Source organism: Maylandia zebra, linkage group LG17 (genome assembly GCF_041146795.1).
Source record: "Maylandia zebra isolate NMK-2024a linkage group LG17, Mzebra_GT3a, whole genome shotgun sequence".
NCBI lineage: Eukaryota > Metazoa > Chordata > Actinopteri > Cichliformes > Cichlidae > Maylandia > Maylandia zebra.
In genome coordinates this window covers 35,851,864-35,870,147 of record NC_135183.1, presented here as the reverse complement: position 1 = coordinate 35,870,147, position 18,284 = coordinate 35,851,864, and the positions used below count along the sequence as shown (strand labels likewise).

Below are 18,284 nucleotides of genomic sequence, written 5' to 3'. Positions count from 1 at the left end.
GGAAAGAGTGAATCTACAATAGGCAAGCAGCTTGGTGTGAAAAAATCAACTGTGGGAGCGATCATCAGAAAATGGAAGACATACAAGACCACTGATAACCTCCCTCGATCTGGGGCTCCACGCAAGATCTCATCCCGTGGGGTCAAAATGAGCATGAGAACGGTGAGCAAAGATCCCAGAACCACACGGGGGCACCTGGTGAATGACCTGCAGAGAGCTGGGACCAAAGTAACAAAGGTCACCATCAGTAACACACTACAACGGCAGGGAATCAAATCCCGCAGTGCCAGACGTGTTCCGCTGCCTAAGCCAGTGCATGTCCAGGCCCGTCTGAAGTTTGCCAGAGAGCACATGGATGATACAGCAGAGGATTGGGAGAATGTCATGTGGTCAGATGAAACCAAAGTAGAACTTTTTGGTATAAACTCAACTCGTCGTGTTTGGAGGAAGAAGAATACTGAGTTGCATCCCAAGAACACCATACCTACTGTGAAGCATGGGGGTGGAAACATCATGCTATGGGGCTGTTTTTCTGCCAAGGGGACAGGACGACTGATCCGTGTTAAGGACAGAATGAATGGGGCCATGTATCGTGAGATTTTGAGCCAAAACCTCCTTCCATCAGTGAGAACTTTGAAGATGAAACGAGGCTGGGTCTTCCAACATGACAATGATCCAAAACACACCGCCCGGGCAACAAAGGAGTGGCTCCGTAAGAAGCATTTGAAAGTCCTGGAGTGGCCTAGCCAGTCTCCAGACCTCAACCCCATAGAAAATCTGTGGCGGGAGTTGAAAGTCCGTGTTGCTCGGCGACAGCCCCAAAACATCACTGCTCTCGAGAAGATCTGCATGGAGGAATGGGCCAAAATACCAGCTACTGTGTGTGCAAACCTGGTAAAGACCTATAGTAAACGTTTGACCTCTGTTATTGCCAACAAAGGTTATGTTACAAAGTATTGAGTTGTATTTTTGTTATTGACCAAATACTTATTTTCCACCCTGATTTACGAATAAATTCTTTACAAATCCTACCATGTGGATTCATGGATTTTTTTTTTCACATTCTGTCTCTCACAGTTGAAGTGCACCTCTGGTGCAAATTACTGACCTCTGTCATCATTTTAGGTGGGGGAACTTGCACAATCGGTGGCTGACTAAATACTTTTTTGCCCCACTGTAAGTAAAACGTACATGTGTGGATTCATTCCAAACGGTTCTCATGTTTCATCAATCTCATAATATGGGGACGTGTTCGGTGCCCAGAAGCGTAATATACTGAAGATTTGTCACCTGGCGCTTTGGGAGTGAGAACATGTTGGTATAAGATGATAAGACTGAATGAAATTTAATCTCAAAATTTAACCGTCACGGTGTTCTTGCCAACTCCATTAGTTTTACATATGTTGCTAAAGTAACACCGGTTTAGCTAGTAAAATTTTAGCTTGGTATTTCTAAATACATGCGTTATTGCAATGTTCTGCAGTTGAAATTTGCTGGAAATTATTGTACTTCAAACTGAACTTACTAAAGACATAACATTAATACATCACAATAATAATTATATAGCTTTGTGGTCCAAGCTAGCTACAGACTACTAGCATGTTTGATCTTGAGCAGTACAGCTAAATCAGAAAGCTAAGTTTGACTGTGTGACAGGTGTGTTCTTGATATATCTATAAAGGTTGACATTGAAAGATGAATCTGCGCCAAAATATAGATGTTTGTCATCTTAAGCTAATCTCCCCTCTTCTACAAGCTGTATCTGTTCAGTGTTCACTGACATGCTTTCATTACAGTAGGCTTGTGTTTCATATACCTGGTGTTTTTAAGCGCTTTACAGTATCACACTTTCGTCTGACTGTACGCCTAGCCCGTAAAGCTGTCATCTGGGTAATAAGAGCTGACTCTAGGGTCAATAAGAGTAGTAACGCTGTGGGGGAAGAAATGTGGCGAGCTGTCTGTAGGTGAGGCGTAGAAAGAAGCAGATAAGAGAGCAAAAAGTGGGGAAACTATAAAGAGACGAAGAGGAGAAAAATAATGGAGAGATGTGGAAAGAAAAAAGCAGAAACGAAGGGGGGATGGAATTATACCTGTTGAGGTAGGAATGTAATGTAGACGTGCATACCTCTTCCCTGGAGCTGTTGGCACGTCTTCAGCTGCTTCCAGAAGCTTCTCTTAGATCAGCCATCAGACAGGTCAGAGTCTCTAGTAGCAGTTTTTGCCCTCCAGCCAAGTTCTCATTCCAACCTGGAATAAACGGCTTCAGACAGAGAGGACGGGAGAGGAGAGAAAAACGTAACCCATTTGTCATTTTGATCCATTAAATGATTACTAAACATGCTAAAATTCTGAATTCTTGCAATAATTATACCACGACCAGTAACTGATGAAGAGAGGGTAAACCTGTATTCGATTTTTTTCAGTATTAATGATCAAGCTGGGACTTTCTGACATTAGACAAACAGCAGCACACACAAACTAAATGTCATATTCGCTTTGTCTGTGTCAAGGCAATCAACAGTACCAGATGTTTTGTAATGAGAGATGTCTGCTGCATCAGCTGTTAAACATCAGTTGTGTAAAACCACAAGTTGGGGCTTGAATTAACTTCCAGCAATGATGTACTTCCCCTCTGTGTCTCCTCTAAATCTACACCTCTGTTCATCTGCTCCTGTTTCTCTCTTGCCTGCCTATGCCGTCCTTGGTTTTTCTAGGGAGGAGTCTGGTCAGAAGCCCAGTGGCTCTTCAGGAACAGCTAAAGGCCACACGGACCTGGATGGACCTCTGTTCCATAGAAATGGCACCAAAGGAGATGGTAAGCTTTTTATATTGAATTGCATTTCCAATGTTTCATTTCCAGGTCTGTTTTACTGATGTACTGTATTTGTTCACTGGTCTGTTTCGCCATCATTTCTTCAATTAGACTCTGACTCAGACAGCGAGCTTTCAGTAGATGAACACAGCTCCTCCTATGCCTCCTCCCACTCCTCCGACAGCGAGGATAATGATATTGATGTCAAGCCAAAGTGGAACAACGAGAGGCCTCTTCACAGCACTCCAAAAGGTAAATGCACAAGTCTCTTAAAGTTACAGTGTGTAAAATTCTCCCCACTACAGATTGCAGAAGATTCAGTTGATTGCAGATTACTGTCAGCTGAGTTCTGTTACATCGGCAATAAATTGGGAAATAAAAATTAGATGTGGTTAATTATATATTTTGCAGTAATACGTTTTTACCCCTTGTCACCTTAAAACCATCTGTAGTGTACAAAGTAACTGTGTAGGCTGTCAGTTAGTCTATTGTTTACCTCAGCTGTCAATGCAGGGTGAAAAGTGTCCACATTTATTTTCTCTGAGCAAGACTGTAAAACTTTTTGAAAGGAGTCTGATATAAATCAGTGAAGTTCACTTTTGTCCAACGACAGTGATACTGAGGTGAGTTTTTGAGGATTTTTGAGCAACTTTTCTGTTGGTAAGTGATGCTGTTAGCCTCTGTTAGCTCCTCTTAGCCTCTGTTAGCTCCTCTTAGCCTCTGTTAGCTGCTGTTAGCTGGCACTTGTGAAACTCTCTTTGAAGTACATGTAACTTGGACACAAATAAGCTTGCGTATTTTATGACATTTTGTGAGAACTAGTTTGCTTTCACTTTAATAATTTAATAATTTATGAGCATTCTTCATTGTTATAGGAGGGCAAACCCAAAAGTAAGGGCTCCTATTATTTTAGAAATACAAACAACAGCTTATTTTCCATAATATTTACATCATTTTAAATTTTAAAGGCTTGTTTATTTTTCTACATAATGGCTATTTCGGTCTATAAATTTTTGTAGACTCTGTGACAGTTATACAATGCCCATGTCATACCCGCTAGCCGCCGCCACAGAATCGCCTTCCGGACAAATGTTCTTTCAACTTTGGGAACAGGTCGTACTCACTGGGTGCGAAGTCTGGACTGTAGGGTGGGTGGGTGATGAAGTTCCAACCAAAGTTTTGCAGGAGATGTTACAGTTTGAGCAAACCGTCACGCGGTGTTGTGGAGAATGCTTACGCACAGTGCGCATCTGTGTTTTGGGACCAAAAGGTGGTATTGTTGGTTTACTTCCTGCCTGTTGGGACCACAATACATGCTGACAGGTACTGGGAAAATCTGAGAAGGGCATTTCAGAACCAGAGAAGATGAATGCTGAGCAAGGGCGTAAGTATTCTCCACAACACCACGCGTCCACACGTTGCTCAAACTGTCGCTCTCCTGCAAAACTTTGGTTGGAACTTCATCACCCACCCCACCCTACAAGGGTATGACTGCCGCAGCGTTTACAAAAATGCATCGACCGAAACAGCGATTATTTATAGAAATAAATAAGTCTTCAAGCTTTAAAATTAGGTAAATATTATGGAAAATAAATGGTTGTTTGTATTTCTAAAATAATAGGAGACCTTACTTTTGGGATTGCCCTCGTAGAATTGTTTTTTTCTGTTAAATTATCAAAAAATGATCGACTGTGCCTTTAAGATATCATCTTTTTGCTCTAATGAACACTTTTTCTTCATATGATGTTGAATTAAATTGAAGTTTTCTCTTCCCTTCTCAGCAGGGCAATCAACATCTAATCACGTGAAGCCTTACTGGCCAACAGATGCCATTACAGCCAGTGACAGCGAGGACCCCGGTGGGACAGAGAGGCTGAGGGTGGAGACCAAGGTGAACGTGGAGCTGCACCCAGAGAACAAGCTCAACCACGTTGGTGAAAGAGAGAGGGAGGCTCTGCAGGAGAGAGAGAGACAGACTCCTACCAGTATGAAAGACTCAGCGCCTGCCAGTCAGCCTAACAGCAACCACCAGCCAGAGCAGAGAAAAGGTGAGGGGAGAAGTGTTTAGAGCCGATCTGAATCGACTTTATGTCACGCCTGCTCACACAAATCACTCGTCTCACTCAGGCATCTTGAAGAATAAGATCAGCTACCCTCCTCCGCTGACCGACAAGAACATGAAGAACCGTCTGAGGGAGAAGCTGAGCGACTACAACTCGCCCACCATCACCTCCCCTCCCCCCAACAACAACAACACCACCTCCCCAGCCCCTCCCTCCGTCAACATCATGACCCCGTCGTCCCGGACGCCTTCGTTGGAAGCCAACGAAGGAAGCCGACTCGGCAACCACGAGAGCGGCTCCCCCATCAAACCGCCTGTCGCCCCACGACCTCAGATTCCTCCAGGGGGTATCTACCGGGAGACAAATGGCGGAGTTGCCATGCACTTGAAGTCTGGGACGGTCAACGGAGGCAATGAGTCAGACTCAGAGTAAGAAAAGAATACTGCTTGTTTTTAGCACTAATGGCAACAGTAGTGACTAATACATGCAGTTCCAGGGGAAACTGCAGTGTGATTTCTGGAAGTTGCTGCAGACTCCCCGTGACTGTAGACGCTTGCAAGTTTTACAGAACTGCCGAGGTGCTGCCATGACAGTTTTACACAAACGAGTGTGGCCCTATTGTGACTGACATTTTAAATGTGGAGCACTTTGTCTAACCCCCTAGAAATTGATGTTGAGCAGTTTTCTACAGTGCACCCTTACGCCTCAAGTATGTGAAACTGAGAGGTCTCACTAATGGTGCCGCTCAGTACACCTGAGCGTGTGTCCAACAAATAAAAGATTCGAAATCAGTTTAACAGTGTTCGTAGAAGTTTAAAAACCTTGCAAGCAAGCACTATTTACAGTTAAATGAGCAACAATCAAGCTGATCACAGTGCCAACTAATGCAATATTGCATGCATCATAAAGGCTTTGTTGTTGCGAGTAAGTTGAGAAAACTGATGGCACCCTTATGTCCAGTATAACTGGGATAAAGCTATCCTGGTTTTTAAACTGTAAATGTGTTAACAATCCTCTTAATGACTATATTCCTTTAACTCGAGCATGAAATACTGTGACCATCCTGATTAAATGCTGCATGAGGACCCTCCCGCATCCCTGCACTCATTTTACCTTGCATGTTCCCCTCTTTTCTTTCTCTTTGCATCCCCCTCCCTCTCCTCTCCCTCCTGTCCTTTTGTTCCCCTCTGTTAACAGTGGCAGTAACGAGACTTCGATCTGACCTGTTAGGCAAACCCAGACCAGCCTGCCTTTATGAGAGGAGGAGCTAAACAACCTGCCAGGTCGGGGCTGAGGGGACCAAGAGTCGAGGAACATGAAAGGAAAAGTTGCAAGATGGAGAGGTGTTAAAGGATGGATGAAGAGAAGCCTGATCCTGTCAGCATCGCCGCTCCCGTCATGTTTCCTTTCTCGGGCGAGCAGTATTAATTGCAGACGTTAGGACTGCCTTAGATGAGAAAATAAGCAGAGATGTGAGCGATAACAAAGGGAACGCTGTGCTGGACTGTGTAAAGACACGGTTGAGCCACGTGTGCCAAAACCACTAATGGAAATCATTAGGAAGAGTCGGAAGATGAAGAATGACACCCAGAATGCATTGTGGGCCCTAACATGAAGCTCTTCTCTAGTGTTGGCGAGGAGCACATCAATATGTTCTGTTTCTTTAGGTGAAGTTAGAAAAGTGTCAGATGTAATAATCACTGTTCACGAACCTCTAAAGGCTGGTACCGTCACAGTTGTAATCCAAAATGATTTCAAAGACTGCAGGTCCCTCAGATGTCTGACACAGTTCATGCTGGGCAGAGCTATGAAACACAAAGTGCTCTTCTTTTTTGTTTTAATTAAAGAAAGGCTTCCACAGCCTCTCGGTGCAGTGTATTTAGAGTGTAAGTAACATGTAGATAATTTTAAAAAGTGAAGAAGAAATGATCTATTTTCTATGTCAGTTTTAGCAAGAACGCAGTAGTGAAAAAAAAGAACAGAAATCACATCGTACGCCGGTCTAACAGTCAGAGAACAACAAATATGCGCCGCGTGCCTTCATGCTGCATCGAGGCCTTACAAGCTCACACAATACTGTAAAAGGCTACAGTGGACTTCCACTCTACGGCGGTGCATTCACAGGCTGCTGCTGTTGTGTTTGAGTGCATGCACACACGCAAGAGTACGGTGTAAATGAACTTTAATTATGTGGAATGAAGAGGAATTCCTCCTCTGCTGAAAACTCAGCTTTGCAGTTGGAGCACTGTGAACCTGAAGCCTTGTTTTCCAGTGTTTGTCGAGCCTGTTTATCCAATGCAAGACACACTCCTGGTTACCAAAGTCATGAGATCTGGTGAATAAGCAGATTAGAGTTGGCCGTCAGCTCGGTTTAACTCCGTTTTAGTGCAGAATCTTTAAAATAAAATTAAAAAAAGCCATTTGTTGATCTTTCGTAGTGTAAAAGTAAGAAACAGACTAAGCGGGTCTGTTCAGAAATTGCGTAATTGATGCTGCCTTTTAATCGCTAAGTTTTCAAATGTGGGTTAAAACTCAAAATGACAGCAGCTCTGAAGCATTATGCAGCTAGTAAAAGGTCATTTTACAATGTACAGTCGCTAAATGCCTTTGTACCTTACATCCTGTACACGCCCAGTGTTTTGCCCTTATGTAATCAATGCTGTTGATAAGATGTGTGTTTTTGTATAATCTGAGACACTGGAAATGTTTTGTAACATAATGTATATTTATTTTTTATGGTTTTGAGACACTGGAAAGAAACAAAAAAAGATTGTATGACTGTAAAATTAAAAAGCAATGACATGATGAATTTTTAAATTGCGTTGTCTTAGCGTGTCTGTTTGACGGAAGGGAGCATGGCTGGTTCAAACATGTGCACCAGTCAAGCAAATGTGGTAACATCAACGTTTAGCGGTTTAACAAATGATGAGTAACACAAACTGGAAGTTACTCATTTCATAGTTCTACACTTAGGTTTAAGGTCTGAGCTCCCAGTTTTACGCACATTTGTATGACATGATATATTCTTGCTGGCCACTTTATTAGTTCCACCATGCTAGTACCAGGTTGGGCTCCCTTTCACTTACAGATTCATCATTCCTCAGAGGTTTTAGTCTATATTAACATGACAGCGTCACACAGTTTCTGCAGATTTCTTGGCTACACATCCATGATGCCACCACATCCCAAAGGTGTTCTATTGGGTTGAAAACTGATGACTGTGGAGGCCAACAAAGTACAGTGTGTTCATCGTTGTGCTCAAGAAACCAGTTTGACATGATTTCAGCTTTGCGGCATGGTGCCTTATCCTGCTGGAAGCAGGATGGACTACAGAGAGCTAAAGAGCCCAAGGAATGCCAGAAAATGTCCCCCACACCATTACGCCACGATTACTAGCCTAAACTGTTGATGCAAGGCAGGATGAATCAATTTTTTCATGATGTTTATGCCAATTATGACGATTTCTGTTGCAGCAAAAATCGAGACAATTCGGACCAGGCAATGTTTATCCAATCGTTATCTAAGGAGCTTGGAAAGAAAAGTGTCTGGACTTCTTTAAGTTGCTTGAAGACGTTTCACCTTTCATCCGAGGAGCTTCTTCAGTTCTAGGGTCAAAAGGTCACTCTTTCGAGGATGTCAAAGTTGACATTTGGCTCATGTGATTAGGTAGTGGATCTTTCTTTCTGATCTTTCTTTCCAAGCTCCTTAGACTACGATGACCTGGATGACTGAGAACCTTCACAGACATCCAATCGTTATCTTCTATTGACCAAAAGTTTTGAGGCCACGCACATGACGCATTGTGAGTTCAGAGATGCTCTTCTGCGTACCTTAGTTAGCATGTTAGTCTGTTTGTGTTACTATTGCTTTCATTTCAGCTCAAAGCAGTCTTTCCATTCTCCTCTGACATCAACAAAGGAGGCAGACCTCCTTTTCGGGCATTCTCTGTAAACCTTAGAGATGGTTGTGTGACGGGAAAATCCCAACAGATCAGCAGTTTCTGAAACAAACCAACAACCACGCCCTTTCTTCCCCACTCCGATGCTCAGAGTGAACTTCACCAGATTGTCCATTGAGTTGGTGCCATGTCATTAGCTCATCATTATTATTACGGCAGATTATATCGGTAAGGAAGCTGAATAAATATTAACGTATAATTTATGGTGAAGCGGTGGGATTTGATAAGTTTGCACTTCTTCCCACTCATTTTCCATATGTTACTGAATAAGAAGAGGTGAAGCGATATTGAAATGTGTTCTGCTTTAGTTTAGCATTATTTTTCTCTTTATTGCTAAATGAAATTCTCTATATTGTTTACATGATCAAAATAACAAAGAAACAAACAAGATATTCACATAAACATGTGATTGAACAGGTTTGCTTAATAAAATGGCCACAAGTGAATCTTACTCATACTTAGTTCTCAGGTTGTTCTTGATAAATGACTTTCACTGTAAAGCCCTGTACTAAGCTTCTTTGGGTTCCTCTAAAGATGCACTGCTTTGGCTTTCCAAGGCTGATGGCCATCCCCACAAGATTAGGAGACTTAGAACAAAGAACTGAGTCTGATAGGACCGTTAATGATGCTTTCGGTTAAACTATGTGAGACTTAAGTGAATTACAGCTGTAAGGTGTGGAGTCCCTCTGTCTTCTTCGCATGTCTAACCTCAGCTGACTCATGTGACAGATGTTTGCAGGGCTTTTTTTTTTCGTTACATTTTTTATTTTATTTTTGAGGATCAGATGCCACATCAGGGTCTGGGAACAGGCAGCTGTGCTACGTCCGTGACACAAACCCTTGCACATAAAGTCGCTGCCACTGGGTATTGCTGAGGAAATGAATGTAAACAGGCACACAGAAAGGTAAGATGGCAGGGTCATGTTTCACAAGCCTATTGGGTGGTTAGGTGTTATAGCAACTGAAGCCAGGCCTCCCCTCAGGTGAAAAAGATAAAGTAAGTAGCTGGAACAGAGGTAGCCTGTCAAAATATGATGTGTGGTGGGATTAGATGGCTCAGTCGTGAAACCTGTACACATTAAGTGTACAGTGACAACACTTTGTCTGTGTTTATGATCTTTATTACATTAACTTCCTCGGTTGTAATTATTTTGTCAAAACAGGAATCATTTTGTCAGGTGGCCTGTATTTCACTTTGAGAAAAACCAAACCAAAAACCTCCAACTTAAACCTGAGAAGTTGGGTAGGCACATTCAACTGGCCTTGGAGCTCTTTCAGAGTCACCCTCTACCCTCTTCTTTATCTCTGTCCCATCACAGCCACTCAAACTAAATAATTCACACTCGTGAGAACTAAAGCTGGCATCCTGCAGGAGTCCATGAGCAGGATACAACCAGGCAGGAGAAAAAGAGCAGTTAACTAATACAACTGTGCCCTCTATTGGTAGACTGTGATAGTGAGTTTTGTTCTTCAGTAATCCAACTTGTGAGGGGAAAGTGTAAGTTTTCACTTCATATAAATTTGTTTGTTTTTTTGGTGCCTGTCCTGTTCAGCTATCAGAATTGTTGTCTGAAGGGCAGGAAAGATGCCCAATGGATTTATTTTTTCAAGTGGTCCACTTGATTGATCTGTATTATTATTGTTCATTTATTTATTTTATTTAAAGTTATTACAAATTGGACAGACAACTAGACAGAAAGGGTAAGAAAGAAAGAAAGAAAGAAAGAAAGAAAGAAAGAAAGAAAGAAAGAAAGAAAGAAAGAGGGGAAGGGGGGCAGTAAGAGAAGACACTGAGAAAATCTGTTGGATCACCTACTGTGGAGATACAGAAAATTATTTTACTGCTAGAATATAACCTGCATTATTAACATTGCATTAATAATATATCCTACAGCCTTGATATTGCATTAAAGATGTTTATTAAAGCTATTGACACCATGTTAACCTTTTATTACAGGTACAGCCAGAAGTATCTTATACACGTTGCATGTTTGTGCTCATTCAGAGTTGATGTTCAGTCTATTAAAGAAGGTCTCAAGCTTTGTGAAGCGCTATGACTTCACAATCTATTGTGTAGGAGACTTAGAGCATAGAAGGCAGCATACACGCTTACAAACACATAGAATCCATACACCTGCCAGGCCAAGGCCTGAAATTCATTTAGCTTCTAACTGCAATGCAGTTACTGCATTGCAGTTTACTTGGTTACAGATGACCGGAGTCAAGGATCAGCCCTCAGAGACCCTCGAGGCTTGAAGTTCATTGCCATGTATGGAAGGTGTTATAGAAATAGGAAGTTCTGTGTCTGTTTTTAGCCATTTAAGATGTACCATTTACTGTAATCAACATCTTTGATCTGTAATTGACGCCATGAAGGGGGCGGTATCCCTGATGCTTTAAAAGTGTTCTCAGTCATGGGGTTCAGTCATGGGGTTCTCATTGTTGATTTCACAACACTACTAAAAGAAGAAAAAAGAAAACAAACAACAAGAGAACAATGCGATACAGAGATCAAAGTAACAACCTAGATACCTGTGAGAGTAAATACTAAATATTGAATGTTATTGAGCAGCATGCAAGACTGACAGCGCACGATATGCTTTAAGGTAGTAGCCAAGGAAGATGTAGTTTGTGTCAGTGAGCGTCCGTGTGTACACCTGTGTGCATGATCGCGCTTGAGTTCAAAAGGTTTATCCACGTAGCGATCTGCTAGAGCAGGGGTGGGCAATTCCAGGCCTCGAGGGCCGGTGTCCTGCAGGTTTTAGATCTCACCTTGGGTCAACACACCTGAATCACATGATCAGTTCGTTACCAGGCCTCTGGAGAACTTCAGGGCATGTTGAGGAGCTAATTTAGCCATTTAAATCAGCTGTGTTGGTTCAAGGACACATCTAAAACCTGCAGGGACACCGGCCCTCGAGGCCTGGAGTTGCCCACCCCTGTGGTGTGGGGAGCCATAGCCCCGCCCCCAACCGCATGAAGCAGACATGGAAGAAACCCAGGCCAGGACATCCACAGGGTGCAAAAGCCCAAGGAGGACCACCGGAGAGGCAACCTTGCCACCTTCATTAACACTTTAAATCCATTTCAACAGGAAGTTGAGTCGCTTACCACCATAACCACCATGGACCATAAGAACAGCCTGCTTTATCACTTTTATCACAACAGAAACTTGTATGGAGGATGCCCTGGCATTGTGAGGGCATCCTGGAGGATCTCCTCCCAAATCTGCACCAGGGCATCACTGAGCTCCTGGACAGTCTGAGGTACAGACAACAAACATAATGTCCCAGAGGTGCTCTTTTGGGTTTAGGTCAGGTATTCTATGGCGAATGCTAAATTGACCTTACAGTGCAGTGAGCACGGGAACAAATAAAGGATGTCAGGCCCTCAGGCCAATGTCATGAAGTCTGTTTCTGATTGTTTGGTCAGAGACGTCTGCACCAGTGACCTGCTGGAGGTCATTTTGTAGCTCTGGAAGTGCTTGTGCTGTTCCTCCTTGTACAAAAGCGCAGATACCAGTCCTGCTGATAGGTTAAGGGCCTTCTACAGCACTGTTCAGCTCTCCTAGAGTAACTGCCTGTCTCCTGGAATCTCCTCCATGCTCTTGAGACTGTGCTGGGAGACACAGCAAACCTTCAGGTAACAGCACATACTGATGTGTTGTCCAAGTGTTGCCTCATGTTGCCAAATATAAAACTACTGAAAAACCAGTGAGAAAAGATGAGGAGGGGTAAATGTCATTGCCCTCCACCTGTAAAACCGTTCATGTTTGGGGGTTTGTCTCTCATTGTCCCTCTAGCACACCTGTTTTTCATTTCATTTCATTTGACTTGATGCTAAACTCTTCCTTTAATTGTTTTTGAGTAGTATGGATCTGCAACAGTGTTGAACATTCTCAAGGCATGCACTGGCTGATAAGACAATATCTATATATGGATACAATTTAGACTTGAGTCAAGGATCCACCTCCCACAGCTGAATGGAGGTGGTTTAGCTGTGGTGGTTTAGTTTGTTTAGCTGTGGTTGACCGATCACAGATGTGTCCTGATTGGTTTGAAGCTCTCTTCTGCAAGTGTTATGTGTTCCTCATCTGTGAGAATGTGTCAGTCTGCTTAGGCTAGAGTCTAAATTTGAAATCTTGCATGAGGTGGTTAGCGTCAAACCCCTGCTTACATTCCAGTGGGCTGTGACTGTGTGTCCACACATCTGCTGCAGTAGGTACACTCAAGGCGTCCTCATAGTGTACTCCAGATAATCTTTAAAAGAAATCACATTAAAACTACTTAATCATATCTGCAGATATCCTCATGCACGTCTGCGAGTGAGTGTAATCTCAGCTTTGTGGGTGGTTTGTGATCTTGCCACCTGCCCAGAAATATAAAATTATTCTTGCCTCCTGCGTTAGTTTTGTTCACTCAGAGAGTTTTCGTAACAATTTTGGTCATGTGTGATGCCAACAGATTTGGAAAATACACAATTGTTAGTGTAGCTTATGGGGACAAGCTGTTTAAATGCCACATGCTGTTTGTTTACTGCTGCCACCAAATGATGAGCTTGTTTTACATCCTTCCTTTGCCCCAGATGGGTGGCAATGCTACTGCTCATTTCAGGGCCTTTAAAACACCGCTCTTCATCCTGTTTGTTTTAGAAACTGCCTTTTGGGTTACACGGAAAATTCTAGAGAAAAGCATTCTTTATTTAGCTGTAAAATGATTGTATCACAATTTTATTTATATAGTCTAAAACCACAATGACAGTCACCTCAAGGCGCTTTATATTGTAAGCTAAAGACTGAACTATAATACAGGCTCTACAATCATAATATAGTTTTAAATATTCTGAACATGTTGTATACTTTGGCACTCCACATGTAAAACGTGGGGAGGTGTGGGAAGCCAGATCGGGCGCCCCCCTTCCGGCTCTCCTCTCTGCTCTCTCCTATCTTGGCCCTCTTGTCTTACTTCTCTCTCAGAATCAGAATCAGACTTTATTTATCCCCAAGGGGCAATTAAGATACAACAGAGCAGCATGACGTTGAAGATAAGGACAGGGCATAAACAGGCAATAAGAGTCAGATAATAAATACACAGAATATACAGTATATACACAGTTTTAAAATTACACAGTTTTAAAATTGAATCACCTTTTATCTACACCTTTTCTGTCCCTTTGAAGAAATGAGGCTCCATAAATGTTAAAGAGGTAAGTATTTCTCAGTTGCAGTGAATAAATAGACGAAAATAAACTGTAGAAAACTAAACAGCAGAAAGAAGTATAGAAATAACAATTTTAACATAAACCAGTGACACAATCTGGCGCCTGATCAACCCTGGCAGGACCTCTTTGGATGAGGGTGTCCAGTGATAATGGCCGAAACACCCGATGAATCCAAGGTCCACTACTGACGATGTGTCCCAAATTTTAATATGATAATGTAGATCAGATCTCTAATCCTAACCAAGGAAAAATGGCAGATTAGCTTGGGTAAAAGACTGAAAGTTGAGGCACACAGCGATGTGTTCTGGGCTGCCTTTCCTCATAACAGCCATCCCTCAAGATTTTCTCCATTTAAAGCCATGCATTATCAGGGATTGTAAACTCAAGTCCTTTTACTGAATTAGGTATTTTGCCTTGCAAGTTATTATTAGCACATGTTTACCCATTATTGTAAACATGTGCTGTAACTTTAAGATAAACATTTTTTGAGGGTTTTTTTTTAGAGAAAGGTTAAATTTTAAGTTCTTTTGCAGACCAGAACTATTTCTTTTAGGTAATAACAAGTCGTTTTATGTTTTTTTCTTTTGGAGGGAAAAAAGATAAAAAGTAAAATAAAGCATAAAACATTTAACTCCAAAGACAGTCTGACAGGTAAAATAGGCAGACAGAATCTTTTAGGTTCTATAGTAACACAAACACTAAAACAGCTGCTAGGAATGTTTTTCTAATCAAACCTGCTGTGATAGATGGACTCTATTTTATCTATTTTACTATAAGAGGAAAACGCCATCCTTTTAAGACACAAATCTTACTATTTCTTTGTTGAAACAAGTCCACGAAGAACAACATGTTAGTATTAAATTAGCCGTCTTATCTAAATGTGTTTTGCATCAGCAGTCTCGTCATCCGTCCTCCCCTTCCTCCCAACTGTTCTATAATTGACTCAGAATGCTCGGCCAGTTGCATAAGACACGCTCGGTTGTGCAACCCTCTAGAAAATGCTGGTTTGGGATTAAGAGGTTTATTACAGGATTTCTAAATGAGCGCAGAGGGAGGATTTGGGAAATCTCAATAGCGGTAGCTTTGCTAGAAGACATATGAAGAGGATCACAAGCCCATTGTTGTGTATGTGTGTGCGCGTGCGTCTGTGCGTGCGCTCTAAGCGCGACTGAGGGGAATCCCATCTAAAAGCTTTAGTCCTCTTGGTTACTGCACAATCTGAAACCCTGAGCGGTATCCCGTTGGAGCTCATAGTATTTACAGGTCAAATTTTGCAAGGTCATGACAAAGCAGCCGCTGCTGAAATAACCTGCAAAAGACAAGAGGACTAAAACATAGACATAGAGAGGGCACACTGAAGGACTGGTTTAGGTGGCTCAATTTGGCCTTCAAGAGGATGATGTAATAGAGATTACAAGGAATTTGTGATTGATGTAATATTGAATCAAATATTCCCGCAATAGTATAGTTGCATGTTAAAAACATCTACCATACTTTAACCTAGCTTCAGAAAAGGTATTAGTACTATGCTCTTGGTGCACATTTGATCGCAACATTCTGCTGTAGAGACTGTAATTCAATATTGGAATAAAAGGAACAGCACCAAGCTGGTTTAAGTCACGTCTTTTTATGTACTCTATGCATGCTCCCTAAGGGGCAGTACTATTAGAAAACTGTAAGCTATGCAGATGATATCCAGCTATCGATCCGTCTATGAAGCCAGAGATGATTATGCCCGCTCCAAAAAAACTCAAAGCAAAATATTAAATAAAATTAAGAACTAAATAACTTAAAAAACAACAACAACCATAAGCAACATTGTTTCTAACAATATGTTGATGACAGGATGGCATTACCTTGGGTCTCCAGTACTACTGTGAGGAAGTTTGGAGAAAGTTTATGTGTCCATGAACCCTAACATACTCTAACATGAAGACATGAACATTAAAAATGTGCATTAATTACTTTGAGGCTGGTTTTAATGGGTTTCCTTATCTGGTCATTAAGTCTGACGTCACTAGCCGTGTCTGGGCCTAAACTCCGCTGCAGGTCCATATATCAAACGATCACTATGGCATTACTGAGAGTTGAAAAACTGTCTAAAGTCTTTCATCTTTAATAAAATGATCAGCGTTCTGCTCTACCAGGTGTAACAATTGAGTTTAACATCCAGGCATCCATGAAAACGGAGTTTATGACATTTTACGGAGTTAGAAGTTAGCAGGGAGTTAGCTCGCTAGTTTCTATCTAAATACAATATAGCATGTCCTGACTGCGGGGTTTTGGAAACAAATTAAAACGTACAGCTCTGCTATCACTTCCAGCATAAATGAAGACAGAAAACTAAACAGCAGTGACATTTGCAGGGTTACTGAAGTTTGGCTAGCTGGTATATAATGATGTGCTACGTGACCGCTAGCGACACAGTTATGTTAGCATAATATAAACAAGCTAACTTTTTTTCCACTCGATAAAAGTTAATGTGAGTGTTCTCGGTGGTCAGGAACAAATGTAATCGCATGGCAGGATGCTGTAAAAGGACCAAACTTCAGCCAGGAGAACAACTGAGATAATCCATCCACAATACTGCTGCATGGGCTGGGCTGTAGTTACATCCTAAGGTTTTAAAAACTGAGCTTAAATAAATGATTAGCGGTAATAAAAGCTGAGGGAGGTCAACAGTGATCACTGACTGTTTTAGGAGCTTTTTGAGATTAAATAGAAGAAAATACAAAACATTAAACATGTTAACAACACAAAAGCCATATTAAACGCAGACTACTTTAGGCCCGGAAGTAGGATTTGTCATGTCATCACTTAACGACCGGATTATCTGACTGTCCAAGTATCTGATCCAGGGTGGTGCAGTTAAGCAAATTCTAAATCTTACTCCCTGAATACAAATCTCCAGTCACTCCTGCTTGTGTTTCCTTAAGAGGTAGTCTTAAGAGGCAGACTTCAGCTATCAGGCTCCTCTCCTGTGGAGCCAGCTCCCACTTTGGATTCAGGAGACAGACAGTCCCTGTACTTTTAAATTCAAATTTAAAACTTTTCTTTTTTTAAAGGTGACAGAGTTAGCTTATATGATCTTGAGCTATCCCACACTTTTCAGTTGTCTGTCTACTACTTTGAGGTAAGTCACGCTGACCTGAAAATCGATAACATATCACTCCTTGTCAAACATTCTCCTTGTGTCCATGTGCTGTCATGTGTTCTGTCCGATGAGCCCAGGGAATGTCCTTCTTAGACGATGCCTACATACAATGTCCAAAGTATTTCCCAAAACATCATATGTAGTTTACCTGTGCTCAGAACAACCAACATATTGGAATACAATACTTCTAAAACAGGTGAAGCATTATGTGGATCCAAGAAATTGTCCTGTAGTGATAATCTACTGTGATATTCCAGTATGTATTACTGTTAACTTGTGATAACTTTGAATGCACCACTGCTAATTACCAAATTACATGGCGACATCAACAGTTCATTTCTGATATCTCATTTAAAAGTGTAGACCTGGGCTAGCAAGGTTAACAAGGTGCATTCATAATTCACTTTGATATTACATGCTAACTTAGGTTTGCAAAAAAGACACGCTTTACTTACTAAAGAAATCGAACAGCTCACTCTGGCTAGTACAATCAAAAGGCAAAGAAGACAAAAAGCACCTGGCCACAAACCCTATCCAATGCACAAAATCTAAAGTAATTAAATTAATGAACTCTGCAGAGAATAAATCTGTACCTGGCTGTAAAAATGTTTGTTTCAGCTCCAAAGATTGTCATTTTAAAATTGGAGTACATTAGGATTGACCCACTTTTGGAGCCACCCCTAGTGGTCATTTGAAGAACTACACCTTTAGGCACTTCCATATTGCCCCCCCCCAACGATGTAGGTTGCTGCTTCCATAAAAGTAAAAGTGATTATTTGTTCAAATAGCAATCTAAAATTTTACATAGCAGACGGATAAGTGGTGCAAAGCTGTATTTTAATCAGTAGGCTTGTCTTGCTAATTAGGCTTTATTTCATATAATCTGATTAGTGATGCAGAATACTACAGAAAGCTCTAGACAACTCAAACTCTAAGTATACCCTTTCATGTAAAGTCTGCACAAAATACTCTTGAACTACATATGGAAAATCCCGTGCCTCACACATTTGCCTACACAAATGTGAAGGTAATCTAAACATCTACTGTCTTTCTTTGTCTTTTGTTGAAGCTAAAACC

General features: G+C 41.6%; 1 protein-coding gene across 7 annotated transcripts in view; it reads left to right on the top strand.

Annotated features, from left to right (window-relative positions):
- Window positions 1-7,692, top strand: part of celsr1a (cadherin EGF LAG seven-pass G-type receptor 1a) — a 95,873-nt gene extending 88,181 nt beyond the window's left edge. For 4 of the 7 annotated variants that reach the window (XM_076875536.1, XM_076875532.1, XM_004553926.5 and 1 more), the window contains exons 32-36: window positions 2,715-2,815; window positions 2,924-3,064; window positions 4,594-4,860; window positions 4,940-5,303; window positions 6,106-7,692. In XM_076875536.1, the coding sequence (XP_076731651.1) occupies window positions 2,715-2,815; window positions 2,924-3,064; window positions 4,594-4,860; window positions 4,940-5,303; window positions 6,106-6,133 (901 nt within the window). In that variant the 3' untranslated portion in view covers window positions 6,134-7,692. Of the gene's footprint in view, window positions 1-2,714; window positions 2,816-2,923; window positions 3,065-4,593; window positions 4,861-4,939; window positions 5,304-6,072 lie in introns of all 7 variants that reach the window. The other 3 variants (XM_076875535.1, XM_004553929.4, XM_076875533.1) reach the window with 2 other exon arrangements.
- Window positions 7,693-18,284: the final 10,592 nt, after the last annotated feature.